The 16,584-nt window shown below is 43.9% G+C and overlaps 1 protein-coding gene across 7 annotated transcripts in view; it reads left to right on the top strand.

The window, feature by feature from the left end:
- The window catches only part of LOC120064265 (protein ITPRID2-like), a 56,236-nt gene extending 41,385 nt beyond the window's left edge, over positions 1–14,851 (top strand). For 5 of the 7 annotated variants that reach the window (XM_039014708.1, XM_039014704.1, XM_039014705.1 and 2 more), the window contains 9 exons: positions 915–975; positions 7,126–9,281; positions 9,490–9,564; positions 9,741–9,868; positions 11,098–11,242; positions 11,528–11,593; positions 11,871–12,314; positions 12,959–13,078; positions 13,204–14,851. In XM_039014708.1, coding sequence (XP_038870636.1) covers positions 915–975; positions 7,126–9,281; positions 9,490–9,564; positions 9,741–9,868; positions 11,098–11,242; positions 11,528–11,593; positions 11,871–12,314; positions 12,959–13,066 — 3,183 coding nt within the window. In that variant the 3' untranslated portion in view covers positions 13,067–13,078; positions 13,204–14,851. Of the gene's footprint in view, positions 1–914; positions 976–7,125; positions 9,282–9,489; positions 9,565–9,662; positions 9,721–9,740; positions 9,869–11,097; positions 11,243–11,527; positions 11,594–11,870; positions 12,315–12,958; positions 13,079–13,203 lie in introns of those variants that run through there. The other 2 variants (XM_039014707.1, XM_039014710.1) reach the window with 2 other exon arrangements.
- Positions 14,852–16,584: the final 1,733 nt, after the last annotated feature.

Genomic DNA, 16,584 nt, shown 5'->3' with positions numbered 1-16,584 from the left:
AGTATGAGTTTTGACTGCACACAGAAGGTTGGGGAGAGGGGTTCAATTCTAGACTTAGCATTACTGTCCTCCCAGTTTGAGATGGAGGTAGAAACGTCTGCACAAACAGAGTTGAGGAGAGGGGTTCAGTTCTTGGCTGAGCTTAGTTATACTGCCCTCTCAGTTTGTTTTGTTTGGGGTTGCTTACGGGTTCAGAAGGGGGTTCAATTTTGATCGTAGGACTGCCCTCAGTTCAATACAGTTGTATTTTCTTATCTTTCATCGCTTGATTGTGTTTCCCACAATCCTCATTTTAGCTGTCCTAGCAGATATTGTGAGGAAAGCGAAGGACACGAACTCCAGCTTATAAATAAGTTAGAATTGTAAGAGAGAGCTAATGGACGACCCTGGAGGCTGTTATTGTGGCTCAATCTGCAGTTTTCCCCTCTCCAGATCTTACAGAACAGGGTTGTTATAGTTCCGATAACTGGAGGGGGTGTATGTATCAGAAGTGTGTGCGTAGAAATGGCCTGGGGGGGGGGGGGGAAGCATAGCTCTCAAGTTTAAAATATGACTTGGTTAATATCACTGCGACCTGATGTTATTCATCCGAATAATAATAGTGTCGTTTTTTTTGGTCTTTTTTACCACACCATAGATGTAAATGTCTCTGTGTCTCTGTGTCTGTCTCTGTGTCTCTGTCTGTGTCTGTCTCTGTATCGCTCTGTGTGTCTGTCTGTCTCGCTCTGTGTGTCTGTCTGTCTCGCTCTGTGTGTCTGTCTGTCTGTCTCGCTCTGTGTGTCTGTCTGTCTGTCTCGCTCTGTGTGTCTGTCTGTCTGTCTCGCTCTGTGTGTCTGTCTGTCTGTCTCGCTCTGTGTGTCTGTCTGTCTGTCTCGCTCTGTGTGTCTGTCTGTCTCGCTCTGTGTGTCTTTCAGGTCCAGAGTAATGAGGATGAGGCTTTACCTGGGACACACAGCACCTCTAGAGCTGGTAGTGGTGAGTCTGGCCTGCATATTATATACCTTATAACACAGTATAGAGGCTCATACATGCTTATAACAAGTCATAAAGCATTATACCTTTTTAGATGAATGTAAAGTGTTACTGAACTTTCCATAGGGATGTCCACTAATATGAATAATCACGTTATGACATAAAAACAATATGTTCTCTGCTTCATCAGTAGAATTAGTTAACTGGTCATAATCACTCATCTCTCAAATATATTCAATAACATTTTGTGTCTTATGGCAGCTAATTAAATACCTCAGGTCATTTTCTAGCTTCAGTATACTCTGATGAAATGTTCCATAGTGGCCTTTTAGACAAAACAATACTTATACGTAAAATACTTGTACAAAAGAAGACACAGGTCTTTCCTGTCCAGTTGTGTTCACCGATAATGAATTGTAGCATAAGTTTTAGATTAGTGAAGTCAGGGAAGAAGAGAGTAGATATTTAGGGATGCATCTTCATTATGCTGATTGAATTACGTTTAATTTAGCTTTTATTTCTAAGAACATTGGTACTTAGAACACATGGCCCCATGACAATCCATTACAAGTGGGTGACCCATCTAAAACAGAGGGCCATTTGTAGATAAAACCTTGTATAACCACTAAGCATGTTTCTTTTCCGACTGACCATGATAATCTATTACACCGTAGAGCCTCAGGGGTGTGCTCTTTAGGGAATCACTATACTCCAGACCACAATATTTACAAATAGAGTTTTCATCTATATTTTTCGTAGCTGTCTATTTACCACCTCAAACCGATGCTGGCACTAAGACTGCACTCAACAAGCTGTATGCCATAAGCGAACAAGAAGATGCTCATTCAGAGGCAGGGCTCTTAGTGGCCAGGGACTTTAATGCAGGGATACTTAAATCCGTTTCTACCAGCATTTTACATGTGCAACCAGACCACCTTTACTCCTCACACAGAGACGCGTACAAAGTTATCCCTCGTCGTCCATTTTGCAAATCTGACCATAACTCTATTCTCCTGATTTCCTGCTTACAAGCAAAAACTAAAGCAGGAAGTACCAGTGACTCGCTCAATATGGAAGTGGTCAGATGACGCAGATGCTACGCTACAGGACTGTTTTGTTAGCACTGACTGTAATATTTTCTGGGATTCACCCGGTGGCATTGAGGAGTATACCACATCAGTCATTGGCTTCATCAATAAGTGCATCGACAATGTCGTCCCCACAGTGACCGTACGTACATACCCCAACCAGAAGCCATGGATTACAGGCAACATCTGCACTGAGTTAACTTCTTATGGCTGCATCCCGCTACCGGGATCGATATGACAGCAGCCAGATAAAGTGTAGGGCGCCAAATTCAAAAAACAGAAATCTCATAATTAAAATTCCTCACATACATGCGTCTTATATAATTTTAAAGGTATTCTTGTTGTTAATCCCACCAAAGTGTCCGATTTCAAATATGCTTTTCAGCGAAAGCACTACAAACGATTATGTTAGGTCACCATCAAACCACAATAAGCACAGCCATTTTTCCAGCGAAAGATAGCGGTCAGAAAAAGCAGAAATAGAGAGAATTAATCACTAACCTTTGATTATCTTCATCAGATGACACTCATAGGACTTCATGTTACACAATACATGCATGTTTTGTTTGATAAAGTTCATATTTATAACAAAAAATCTGAGTTTACATTGGCGCGTTACATTCACTAGTTCCAAAAACATCCAGTGATAATGCATAGCCACATCGTTTCAACAGAAATACTCATCATAAATGTAGATGATAATACAAGTTATACACATGGAATTATATATATATATATATATACCTCTCCTTAATGCAACCGCTGTGTCAGATTTCAATTTTTTTTTACGGAAAAAGCAAATCATGCAATAATCTGAGACGGAGCTCAGAACAATAGCCAAATTAGCCGCCATGTTGGACTCAACAGAAACCAGAAAATACATGATAAATGTTTCCTTACCTTTGATGAACTTCATCAGAATGCAGTCCTAGGAATCCCAGGTCCACAATAAATGCTTGATTTGTTCGATATTGTCCGTTATTTATGTCCAATTAGCTACTTTGGTTCGCGCCTTCGGTAAACAATTCCAAAGTCAGAAAGCGCCTCCACTATAACGTGACGAAATGTCCAAAAGTTCCGTAACAGTCAGTAGAAACATGTCAAACGATGTACTGAATCAATCTTTAGAATGTTGTTAACATACATCTTGAATAACGTTCCAACCGGAGAATTAGATTGACTTCAGAAGAGCGATGGAACGGACGTCCTACTTATGTGAAGGCGCATGGTGAATGCGTGATCAGCTCGTAGAAGTGATTACTCATTCCTGTCTCCTTCGGCCCCCCCCCCCTTCACATTAGAGTCATCAGACAAGGTTCTGTTGACTGTTGACATCTAGTGGAAGCCGTAGGAAGTGAAAACTCATCTATATCTCGCTGAAATTTCAATTGAGAGCTTGGTTGAAAATCTGGCACATCAGAAACAATTCAAACAGGAAGTGGAACTTCTCAGGTTTTTGCCTGCCATATGTGTTCTGTTATACTCACAGACATAATTCAAACAGTTTTAGAAACTTCAGAGTGTTTTCTGTCCAATATGAATAATAATATGCATATACTAGCAACTGGGACTAAGGAGCAGGCCGTTTAATATGGGCACCTCTGTGCACCTTTCATCCAAGCTACTCAATACTGCCCATGCAGCCATAAGAAGTTAAAGGGTAGAGCTGCCGCTTTCAAGGAGCGGGACTCTAACCTGGACACCTATAAGAAATCCCACTATTGCACTCCACACTGCCCTTTCCCACCTGGACAAAAGGAACACCTACGTGAGAATGCTGTTCATTGACTGCAGCTCAGCATTCAACACCATAGTGCCATCAAAGCTCATCACTAAACTAAGGACCCTGGGACTAAAAACCTCCCTCTGCAACTGGATCCTGGACTTTCTGATGGGCTGCCCCCAGGTGGTGAGGGTAGGAAACAAATCTGCCACGCTGATCCTCAACACGGGGGCTCCTCAGGCGTGCGTGCTAGTCCCCTCCTATGCTCCCTGTTCACCCATGACTGCGTGGCCAAGCACGACTCCAACACCATCATTAAAGTTTGCAGACGACACAATGGTGGTAGGCCTGATCACCGACAACGATGAGACAGCCTATAGGGAGGAGGTCAGAGAACTGGCAGTGTGCTGCCAGGACAACAACCTCTTCCTCAACGTGATCAAGACAAAGGAGATGATTGTGGACTACAGGAAAAAGAGGACTGAGCACACCCCCATTCTCATCGACAGGGCTGTAGTGGAGCAGGTTGAGAGCTTCAACTTCCTTGGTGTCCACATCACCAATAAACTATCATGGTCTAAACACACTAAGACAGTCATGAAGAGGGCAGGACAACGCCTATTCCCCCTCAGGAGACTGAAAAGATTTGGCATGGGTCCCCAGATCCTCAAAGGTTTTACAGCTGCACCATCGAGAGCATCCTGACAGGTTGCATCACCGCCTGGTATGGCAACTGCTCGGCCACCGACTGCAAGGCGCTACAGAGGGTAGTGTGTACTGCACAGTACATCGCTGGGGCCAAATTCCTGCCATCCAGGACCTCTATACCAGGCGGTGTCAGAGGAAGGCCCTAACAATTACCAAAGATTCCAGCCACCGTTGTTATAGACTGTTCTCTCTGCTACTACACGGCAAGTGGTACCGGAGCGCCAAGTCTAGGTCCAAAAGGCTTCTTAACAGTTTCTACCCCCAAGCCATAAGACTGCTGATCAGTTGGCTACACGGACTATTTGCGTTGACCCCCCCCCCCCCCCCCAAACCCTTTTTTACGCTGCTGCTAATTACCTATGCTTAGTCACTTTACCCCAACCTTCATGTAAATATTACCTCAGCTAACCTGTACCGCCGCACATTGACTCGGTACCGCCGGTACCCCCTGTATATAGCCTCGTTGTTGTTATTTTGTTTTTCTTTTATTGTTAATTTTTTACTTTAACTCTTAACTATTTTCTTAACTGCATCGTTGTTTAAGGGCTTATAAGTAAGCATTTCACTAAGGTCTACACCTGTTGTATTCGGTGCATGTGACATATAATTTGATTTGGAGCTGATCAAGTCTACTCTCTGGTGTATAATACAACTTTTATAGAGGGATTACAAGTGTATTCTCACTGTGTTGCAAATATACTGATGGAACACATGTTTGACTCTACACTGTGAAATGTTAAATAATTTGTTTTGTTTAAACCCAGATTGATGGTCCTTCTTACACTCTGACATCTTCCTTTAACTTCTCTGCGCTACGGATCCCTTTAGCGCAGGGGTGTCAAACATACGGCCCGCGGGCCGGAACCGGCCCCCAAGGAGGTTCGATCAGGCCCGCAGGATAATTTGAAAGTGGAAAAAATGCATAAAAGACATGGAATTAATATTTTTAATTCGCTGCAATTCATGGATTATCCGCTAAGGGGCGCACTCTTTCCATCAGAGTAGAAGACAAGCCGCATCACTGAGAGAGACTGAAAACAGCAGACGGTATCAATGCGCCATCTGCTGCTTGTTACGACGTTGTTAATACCTTGGTCTCTACCTCTCCGCTACACCCTCATTAGCCAAAATGTCGTTATCCAAACGGAGAAAAGTAGATAAGGAGTGTAGAATTTTCAAAGAAAAATGGACCACGTCCTATTTATTTACAGAGATGCACGGAAAACCTTCGTGCTTGGTGTGTTTGCAACAAGTTTCGGTATTGAAGGAATATAATATTCGACGCCACTACGAGACTCATCACAGCGAAAAATATGACGGCTTGCAAGGACAACTGAGAAGAGATAAGATTAACGAATTGCTGGCGGGTCTGAGGAAACAGCAGTCAACTTTCATCCAGAGCCGAGAAGTCAGTGAAGCAGCGGTAAAAGCCAGCTATATTTTCCTAATGTTCTTGTGCTTCTTTACACCAAAACAAAGGAAAGACATGATATTTTGGTTATTTATAGCAGAGTATGGTATAATTTTAATGGTCCGGCCCACTTGACATCTCCCTAGGCCGTATGTGGCCCACGATGCGAAATGAGTTTGACACCCCTGCTTTAGCGGGATCATTTTCCTAAACAACCGCTGAATTGCAGGGCGCAAAATATTACTAAAAATATTTATAATCATGCAATCACAAGTGAAATATACCAAAACACAGTTTAGCTTGTTGTTAATCCACCTATTGTGTCAGATTTAGAAAATATGCTTTGCAGCGAAAGCAATCCAAGCTTTTGTGAGTGTATCAATCAATGCTAGAACAGCTAACCCCAAATTAGCATGGTCACGAAAGTCAGAAAAGCAATAAAATGAATCGCTTACCTTTGATAATCTTCGGATGTTTGCACTCACGAGACTCCCAGTTACCCAATAAATGTTATTTTTGTTCGATAAATATTACTTTTATAACAAAAAAACGCCTTTTGGGTTGCGTGTTATGTTCAGAAAACCAAAGCCTCGTTCCGTTCAACGAAAATTCCAAAAAGTATCCGTAATGTTCGTAGAAACATGTCAAATGTTTTTTATAATCAATCCTCAGGTTGTTTTTAACAAACATAATCGATAATATTTCAACCGGACCGTAACCTATTCAATAAAAGAGAGAAAGAAAATGGAGAGCTACCCCTCTGCGCGCAGGAACTAATCAGAGGACACCTGACTAGTTTTGAAAAATCTCGCTCATTTTTCAAAATAAAAGCCTAAAACTATGTCTAAAGCCTGGTCACAGCCTGAGGAAGCCATTGGAAAAGGAATATGGTTGATACCCCTTTAAATGGAAGAAAGATGAGCAAGGAAACACAGATTAAAATAAATTTAAAAAAAAATCACTTCCGGGTTAGATTTCCTCAGGTTTTCGCCTGCAGAATCAGTTTTGTTATAAACAGACAATATTTTGACAGTTTTGGAAACTTTGGAGTGTTTTCTATCCTAATCTGTAAATTATATGCATATTCTACGATCTGGACCTGAGAAACAGTCCGTTTACCTTGGGAACGTTATTTTTTTTATTTTTATAATAATAATCTGACCCCTAGCGTCAAGAGGTTTTAACTCTCTCTCACTTTCTCTCTCCCTCCCTTTGTCCGTTAGAGCAACTACTAAGAACAGCCAGCCAGCAGTCAGACAGTAGTGGCTTTGCAGAGGACCCTTCTACTGACGGCTCAGCTAACTATCTAAAGGTACAGGAGAGCTCTGACAGCTGTGACAGTGAGACCACAGTGACGTCTCACGCTGGGGAGGGGACCACTCCTCTAGCCCTGGAACACCCTGCCTTTGGGAGGCTGCAGGGGGAGGAGGAGGTGCAGATTCTCTCTGTCCCACAGAAACACCTTGTGGCAGACGGAAGGAGGAGCTGGAGCCCTAATGGGGAGGAGGAGCAACAGGAGGTGCCACAGTACACCACCCATCAGTTACCTAAACAAGGAGACAGAGGGGTGGCCCAAGACTCAGAGCAGGACCAGAAGCATAACACTGCTGAGGAAGCTGCTTCTGTTCATGCCTCTGACACTCCTCAGTTAACTCCTGAGACTTACCGTACTGCTGAGCCTCACGTGGAGGCTGATCCTGGTTCTACAGAAGACCATGGCTCCGTCCCGGCCCCACACTGCAGCTCTTCTGGTGCCCCAGCCAGGGAGGGTGTGCCTGACAGGGTGGAGATGGAAGCCAGAACTCCCAGCCCTAGCGCCAGTTTCCCTAGCCTAGGTGCCTCAGCCAGGGTCCAAGGGGCCCTTCACAGGGCCCAGCAGAGGGCCTCGTCCTCAGGACTCCAGGTACACCGGATGGAGGGGAAGTTGACAGCCAGGGATCTGTTCAGGAGAAGAGCCCCCCTGACGAGGTCCCGATCCCTGCCTACCTCCCTCCTCACCCCCTCCCGTGTGGTCTCCTCTGTCAGGATCCAGTTTGGCCAGGGTACAGTCAGGCACTGCACCCAGCCAGCCTTCTCCTACCAATACACCCCAGAAGAGGAGGAGGAGGAGGTGGGGTCCATCGTGGAAGAGGAGGAGGTTGTGGAGGATGAGTGTCAGAGGAGAGACAGCTGCCGCTCTACCTTGATTATCAACAGAGGGACCGAGCTATCACATGGCCCCGGGCTACAAAGAGATGGTGAACTGAGAGGCCTTCAGGACAGGGTGCCCTCTTACCCCCTGGCCATCCCCCGCCACCTGACCCGCTCAACCGTCTCACTGCACAGCCACCCTCCTGAGTGGGGAGAGAGGCCTCTTGGGGAGCACCACCGTGCCTGGAGCACCTGTAGCGTACCTAACCTCACCCAACGTAACCTGGCCCACTTCAATAACCCTAACCTCACCCAACGTAACCTGGCCCACTTCAATAACCCTAACCTCACCCAACACAACCTGGCCCACTTCAATAACCCTAACCTCACCCAACATAACCTGGCCCACTTCAATAACCCTAACCTCACCCAACATAACCTGGCCCACTTCAATAACCCTAACCTCACCCAACACATCAACCCTAACTCCAACCTAACACAGCACTACCTAGCCCAACACAATCAACCTAACCTTACTCAACACAACCTTGCTCAGCACAACACCCCTAACCCAGCCCAGTACAACCCCACTCTGCCCCATGGCAGTGTCCCCAACCTAGCCCAATGCAGCAACCCTAATCCCTATTTGTCCCACCACAATAGTCCCACCCTACCCCATGGCAGTGTCCCCAACTTGTTCCAGTATCAGCCCTCCACCCACCACCACCACACCCTCCATAGCCTCCCTACCCATCCATATGGTAGTGTACCTAACCTTCCCCAGCACGCAGCTCCCACCTTACCCCATCATGTGGCCCCTAACTGTCCTCCTTATAGTGCTCCTTACACTAACAACATGGGTAACCTTCTTCCACACAACTTCCCCTGTTCCCTGTACAGCTCCTCCTGTAACACCCCACCTCTTAGTGCCCCCTTCAGTTCAACTTACCATAACTACAACGGTAACCCCTATAGTGGGTCCTACAACGAGCTAAACAGCAACAATCCTTATACTGCCCATAGCTCTTACTCTAACCCTTCATACACACCTTCCAACCTGCCTCATCTCTCTACTGCCCCCTATGGAGGACCATACAGTACTCCATACTTGGGCCACCACCCTCTGATCCCCTACCCCCATGACCCTATGGCTACAACCTCCCGTCTTCCCCCAGCCCTGTCTACCACTGAGATGCAACTGAGAAGGGTCCTTCACGACATCAGAGGAACTGTGCAGAACTTGGCTCAGGTGAGACAAAACAACCACAAACTACATAGGTGTTATACATAGGTGTTGCAAGGCTCTTTGCCGTTTTAACAACTTGTTTCTGACGTGAGCACTATAATGATTAATCATATGCGGTTTCACTTTCCATCCCACCCATAATGCAAACAGACGTTTGCAACACAGTTTATCATTGACTAAGTGTTTTATCTATGGTTTCTCTGCCCTCAAGAATTCATCAGAACGCGGAGCAGACACTCCCTCCGACATGTTCAACCCTCAGAGACCTGCCCAACCACTGTATGAGGTATAAACTCAGCTGAACTGCCAATCTTAAACAAATGAAATGAATGATTATCAAGCCTTTCCTCAAACCTCCCTGTGGGTGTGTCTCATGTGGGTTAGGATAAAGGAGAATCTCTGCCTCTCTGACAACAGACAGTCATCTTCTTCCTCTTCTACATCCCCTCCTCCTCCCTTCAGACTTCTCTCCAGGAGCTGCAGGCTAAGAGGAGGAGTCTGAATGTGTTCCGGACTCAGATGATGGATCTGGAACTGTCCCTGATTAAACAACAGGCGTTAGTCTACCAGCACCTCAGTCACGACGAGAGGTAGGCTAGAGGCCCTCACCCTGGCTAGCGCACGGATGTTGGCATACTCTGTGATAGCCAGGCAGGCAGACAGTGTTAACAGTGGTCTCTCTGTTTGTGGTTGCCAAGCGGGCAGACGGTGTTAAAACCTCTTGGCGCACGATTCCCTTAGCGGGATAATTGTCATCAACAACCGCTGAATTGCAGAGCGCCAAATTCAAAAGAATTGCTAAAAATATTGATATTCATGAAATCACAAGTGCAATATAGCAAAACACAGCTTAGCTTGTTGTTAATCCACCTGTCGTGTCAGATTTTGAAAATATGCTTTATTTTCAGCGAAAGCAATCCAAGCGTTTGTGAGTTTATCGATCACTAGACAAAACATTACGAACACCTAGCAGCAATGTAGATTGGTCACGAAAGTCAGAAAAGCAATAAAATTAATCGCTTACCTTTGATGATCTTCGGATGTTTGCACTCACGAGACTCCCAGTTACACAAATGTTCCTTTTGTTCGATAAATATGATTTTTATACCCAAAAACCTCCATTTGGTTTGCGTGTTATGTTCAGTAATCCACAGGCTCGTGCCGGTCTTGAAGGGCAGACACAAATTCCAAATACTATCCGTAAAGTTAGTAGAAACATGTCAAATGTTTTTATAATCAATCCTCAGGTTGTTTTTAACATAAATAATCGATAATATTTCAACCGGAGGGTAAAGTAATTCAATACAAGACAGAAATAAAATGTCGAACTACCACTTTCGCGCGCAAGAACTAATCAAGGACACTGATGTGATTTGATAAATCTCGCTCATTTTTCCAGAATAAAAGCTTGAAACTGTCTAAAGACTGTTCACAACCTGTGGAAGCCATTGGAAAAGGAATATGGTTGATATTCCTTTAAATGGTGGATAGGCAGGCAATGGAACAGGGATTTTTCAAAATAAGAGGCACTTCCGGGTTGGATTTCCTAAGGTTTTTGCCTGCAAAATCAGTTCTGTTATATTCACAGACAATATTTTGACAGTTTTGGAAACTTTTGTGTTTTCTATCCTAATCTGTCAAATATATGCATATTCTAGCATCTGGGCCTGAGAAATAGGCCGTTTACATTGGGAACGTTATTTTTCCAAACATAAAAATTCTGCCTCCTAGCGTCAAGAAGTTAACAGTGCTATCTGTCTGTTTGTGGTTGCCAGGCAGGCAGACAGTGTTAAGTGGTCTCTCTGTTTGTGGTTGCCAGGCAGGAGGCGGAGCAGCTGCAGGGTCTACGATCTGAAGTGAGACAGGAGCTGCAGGAACTAGAGCTCCAGCTGGAGGAGCGGCTGCTGACCCTGAACGAGCAGCTCCGCTCTGCCAGCCAGCACAGTCTCTACCGCCACAGCATGGTCAGTACCTGGAACTACATCTGGAAACACAGGCACACACACACACAGGCGGATACCATCTTTCTGTCTCTTTTCTCAACTCCTAAACATGTTTGATAAATGGTTTGTCATGACTGTTTCCGCTTGGCACCAGTACTGTGGGTTCCTCTGTGTTCTTCTCATTTGACATCAGGCTACATGTACGTCACTACTCTTGTGTTTGTTGTTTAGCCACCCATCATATCATCACCTACCCCTCTTCTCCTGTATTGTAACATTAGTGTTGTTGATATCTCTCTCCTGTAGGGTATGAAGAGAGGTCACAGCATGGACAGCCTGTCTAACAGTTCTGCTCTGAGAGCTATGGAGCCGGTGAGTACCTGCATTGACTCTAGACTGTTCTTTTCTAGGTCATTCCTCTAGACTGTTCCTCCTGTTAATGGTGTGTGCTCTATTCATAGAAATATAATGAAAAATGAATGTTTTTACTTCCTTCCTAGTATTGGTACCGTCAATGGCTGCCGGTCAACCCATCAGCGCATTGACTTGAAAAGGAATGTCTGTACTAGTCAATCTAATTTTATGGTTCTACTGTTGTCACACTTCTTCCCTCACTGTGTGACATGTATGGTGTGGTTTCTCCCTCCAGATGTCGGACCTGCTGAGGGAGCAGCTGTACCTGCAGACAGAGCTGGGCTACGAGGGCAGGGCAGAGGGCGGAGCTAGCATGGCCCCCACCCCCAGCTCAGGCCTCTCTTCCAGGTCAGCCAGTCCAACGAGGTCCTCTGAACGTCACCCTGGCCCATCCCACACCCCGGAGCTGTCCCTCCCAGGTCCCCAGAAGACTGGGATGTACCGGGCTTCCGTCTCCCTCACCCCGGCACCCCCTCCACGGCCTGGTGCTGCCACATGGGTATCCCAGTGCTCAGACCAGGCACTGCCAGTGCAAGGTCCTGACGACGAAGAGGAGGAGGTTGGAGGAGGTAGAGCAGCTGTAGACCCTCACCTACTGGAGGAGAGGGGCAAAGAGAGAGGAGGAGGACTAGGAGGAGGAAGAGCAGACAACCCTCATCTACAGGAGCTCATCAAGGAGGTTTGTGAGACCGAAAGTTATCTTAGTTTCTGTTTTTGAATAGTAGAGAACATTAAGAAGTTTCCTTACCTGAACTGCCCAAATTGGCCTTGCCCTACAGTATTTGTTGAATAGGGAATGCCAATGTTGCTCAAATGTCCAGGACATGTTTTATTATGTCCTTGGCCGATATGGATAGAAACTTTTTTCCGCTGACCGACGAGGTGATTACGTGGCTATTGACAGGCGGTTCTGCTCATGAAAAATAATTTACTGGTCTGATTTTAAGAGCTTGGCAGGGGACAAATGGAGCACATTTTAAAGGTCCAAAAACTTGGAACTTTTGAATCCTGTTGGCTATGTCTTAGCCATGTGGCCTGATGTAACTGTCTGGCGGTGTCCCAGTACTTCTGAGGGATGAGATGTTCTTTCTCTGTTCTCTGACACCTCTCAGTACAGGATGTTCCTGGTATTCAGTGAGGTGAAACTTTCAGAACATTGCAGATAGAAATGTAATAAATAACAATGTTCCATTATGTTTGTTAAGATATCAAACCTACAGGAAATTGACTTTTCCCTAGTGTCCTTGAATTGTATTTTGAGTGAACATAGTACTTGTGTGTTTGAACATTGTTCCATCTCTGTACCTTCTCTCTCCACTTTAGATTAAAGAGAGTCTAGCTGATGAGATCCGACAGGAGATAGTCAATGAGCTCCTAGCTGCCGTGTCTCCACGACGATCACCTGTGTCGACCAGAGAATATCCGCTGTGAACATGACGACAGGTCCAATATCATTAATTCATTAGTTGTATAAATCGATTCTTCGAGCCGGATCGACCTGTTCCAAGTCAACCTATACCCCTTGGCAGGTGCTTCTATTTCTAAAAGAATGTTGTTTTCCCTTGCAGTTGAACACTGATGAGGCCTGGTGTAGTCTACCCAACCTGAACACTGGTGAATCCATGCACTGAACAGCCCAACAACCCCTTAACACTGTTTCAACTATTTCCAGAGATAATGGCAGATACGTTAACACTGTGTTTCTACCATATGAATAGAATTATATTTCTATGGTTTCTACTTCAGAGAGTGTGACGGTGGCTGGTGCCTTAACACCCGTATGCCTGGTGACCTGGGAGACACAAATGATGCTATATATTTGCTTTTATAGTGAACTCTCTTCTGTCTTAACGGTCCAATTTCAAACACAGAATGTTACTTAGTGTGTTTATTTTGCTAAAGACTAACTATGTTGTAAAAAATGTACCCAAAATGATATCATTTTGACATGCAAAAAATGTGTTTAAGGTTAATTCTAGGATTTTTTTTCCAATTCCACCCTGGCTGTGTGTGACGTTATGTTAGGCCTATGCCATGATTCTGACAGTGTGTATGGGTTGTATTTAAGCACGTAGATGTGGGTCAGAGTGTATGTCTTGTCCTGAAGGTGAAAGATGACCAAGGTTGAGGAGACTTAAGGCCTGGTTGATGATAATGGTTGTATGGGAGTTTAGTGTCTGCTGTAAATGACCATGCCCTCTTCTAATGCAACCTCTATGAGGAATGAACCAGACCTGGGTTCAAATACTATTTGAAATCTTTGAAGTACTTTGAGCATTTGCTCTTGCCTGCCGGGAGTGTCAGATAGGTGGGGTTTACTGTTTTGGGACTTATATATTAGTGAATTAATCCAGGCATGCTCAGATAGTCTTTGCACCCAGGTCTAGAACTAACTGTGCAATACATTTCACTGTCTCTGAACTTGAAAAGATCAATAGTATAAACTGTTTTTGAAACGCACCACTTGAAGACAAGTGTATGCATTATATTAATTCCACACTTTTGTCCTGGGTCATGTTCATTAGGGTAACAATGGAAAACGTTTTAAAGCATTTTTCAACAAAATGAAAGAGTTTCTTATTGGACTAATAAGTCCAGTTAGTCTCGCCCTGTTTCAGTCCATTTTCCTCCGTTTGGTGGTTAATGAATCCGACCCAGATGTATGCGTTTTTGTTAGAAAACTGTCTCACGTGAAAAACAAACAAAAAGCGTTCACATTCCTAACTGTATTTCTTATCTTAAACAGATGTTAAAACCACTAAATGTATTTGTCCTGATATATTTTCTTTAAAGGAATGAGGAAAGAGATACTGTAAAAGAGAGACTGCTGTCTTGAACTGGAGAGTAGAATGAACCGTCTATCTCATCTGATAGACTCTGGTAGAACTATCAATAGAGCCTATTGTTCCCGCTCATACTTATGGACAGAATCATTGTGTATTTATGAGTATATTATATTTCAAATGTGAGGATTATAATGTTGTATTTTCCTGCTGGATTTGTAATTATAAGATGAAACAGACATTTATTTTACCACAGATGTTTAATTATATTGTATTCCAAAATGATTTATTGTTACTAACTGATTTATTTCAATATGTGGCTACTTCCTGCTAATGGAGAGCTTCTTTTTAACCGGATTTTGTTTATCTTTATCTCGGGATGCATGAGGGATTGTCTCTATAGCAAATAATAAAGATGTATTTATTTTCAATAGATTTGGTGTGGTTTTATTTGTGGTATATTTTTGCTTTTAAATGGCTTTTCAGCAGATTGCATCTGGGATTGGGATTCTAAAAGGTAATTTGAAAGCATGGGACGTCTCCAAATATACAATGTATAGAGCAAATATATAAAGCAGCTGTTTCAGTTAGGTTACAGTAATGCTGAGTTGATAGCATTGTTTTCATAGTGTGCTCCTCTGTTCAGCGTCCATCTCAAATGTTTGTTTATGACTAAAAATAAAACCACTTTAATTTGATAGTGGAGAAATCCAATGTAGCCTGTGATCACCATGGTAACCTGGCTCTGTACAAGATGGCATATTGTAGGGCTCTCAGGTGTGTTGTGGGTAAAAAGGGGATTTGATACAGGGGACCAGGCTATTGTACTAGTGGTTCTTGAATGGAGGAGAATGAACCGCTGATAGAGGTGGTCATTGGAAGTTTACACACACATTCCATTAAGGGATTCAATGATGTTTTTCAATAGATGGTACAGGTACATCAAAACCCCTCTCTTCCCACGCTCTATTTTATTTCATTGATATTTTTCAAGAAGGAGCGTGATGGAGTTCTGCATCAGATGACCTGGTCTCTAGTCACCCGACCTCAACCCAATTGTGATGGGTTTGGAATGAGTTGGACTGCAGAGTGAAGGGAAAGCAGCCAACAAGTTCTCAGCCTATGTAGGAACTCCTTCAAAACTGTTGAAAAAGTATTCCAGGTGAAGCTGGTTGAGAGAATGTCAAGAGTGCAAAGGCTGGCTACTTAGAAGAATCTAGATTTTGATTTGTTTATCACTTTTTGGGTTACAACATGATTCCATATGTGTTATTTCATAGTTTTGATGTCTTCCCTATTATTCAGCAATGTACTATATATATATATATATATATATATATTAAAAAGAGTAGGTGTGTCCAAACTTTTGACTGGTACTGTATGTTGATATTTTTTGGTGCTTAATGCATACCTGTAGATTATCTGTACTTATGGTCAAGCTCAGACTAACATGCAACTGATAACACCTTCCCCCAATTGCTGAACTGCAGTGGCACCCAGAGTCGCCTGTCTGGCCTGCTCCATACCTCCAGCCCCTGCCTTTAATTCTCCAGAGGTAGTAGGTGTTTAGTGGCTCAGAATGACCTCAGAGCATAAATGGGCACTATTGACAGCAGTGCAAAAACATACTGTCCCAACATGTGGGCACTGAGGTTTCCATCCCAAATGGCTCCCTATGACCAGGGCTCTGGTGAAAGTAGTGCACTACATAGGGAAAAGGGTGCCATTTGTGACAGCCACAGACTTTGGTCCAGTGTGGGCCTGTTTGTGTGTCGCTGTCTGACTTGGCGAGGTGTAAATAACAGGTCTGTGTTGCTGAGGTTATTAATTTTCTCCAGAGCTTTCCTTTATATGGTTTTACTGTGGAAAGCACTTTGACTCCTGGAAAACTAGAGGACTTGGTGTGAACATTACATCAGTGTACTGTGTTTTGTGTCATCTCTTTCCAGCTTGGATCCTCTGCCATTCCTAGACAGATGCCAGACAGAGAAATGGCTCATTTACGGCTCATCTATCAAATTCCTCATTGAGGACTGACGGCATGTCAGTATGTTGTGGTTTTGCCACCTTACTGAAATGGAAAAAGTGTTGATCAGCCCTTGCAGACTACTACACCACCCCCCCAAATATTTGATTTATTATGTATTTATTTATCTTTGTACATTT

The sequence above is a fragment of the Salvelinus namaycush genome, chromosome 19 (genome assembly GCF_016432855.1).
Source record: "Salvelinus namaycush isolate Seneca chromosome 19, SaNama_1.0, whole genome shotgun sequence".
Classification (NCBI taxonomy): domain Eukaryota; kingdom Metazoa; phylum Chordata; class Actinopteri; order Salmoniformes; family Salmonidae; genus Salvelinus; species Salvelinus namaycush.
This window is presented reverse-complemented; position numbering and strand designations above follow the sequence as displayed.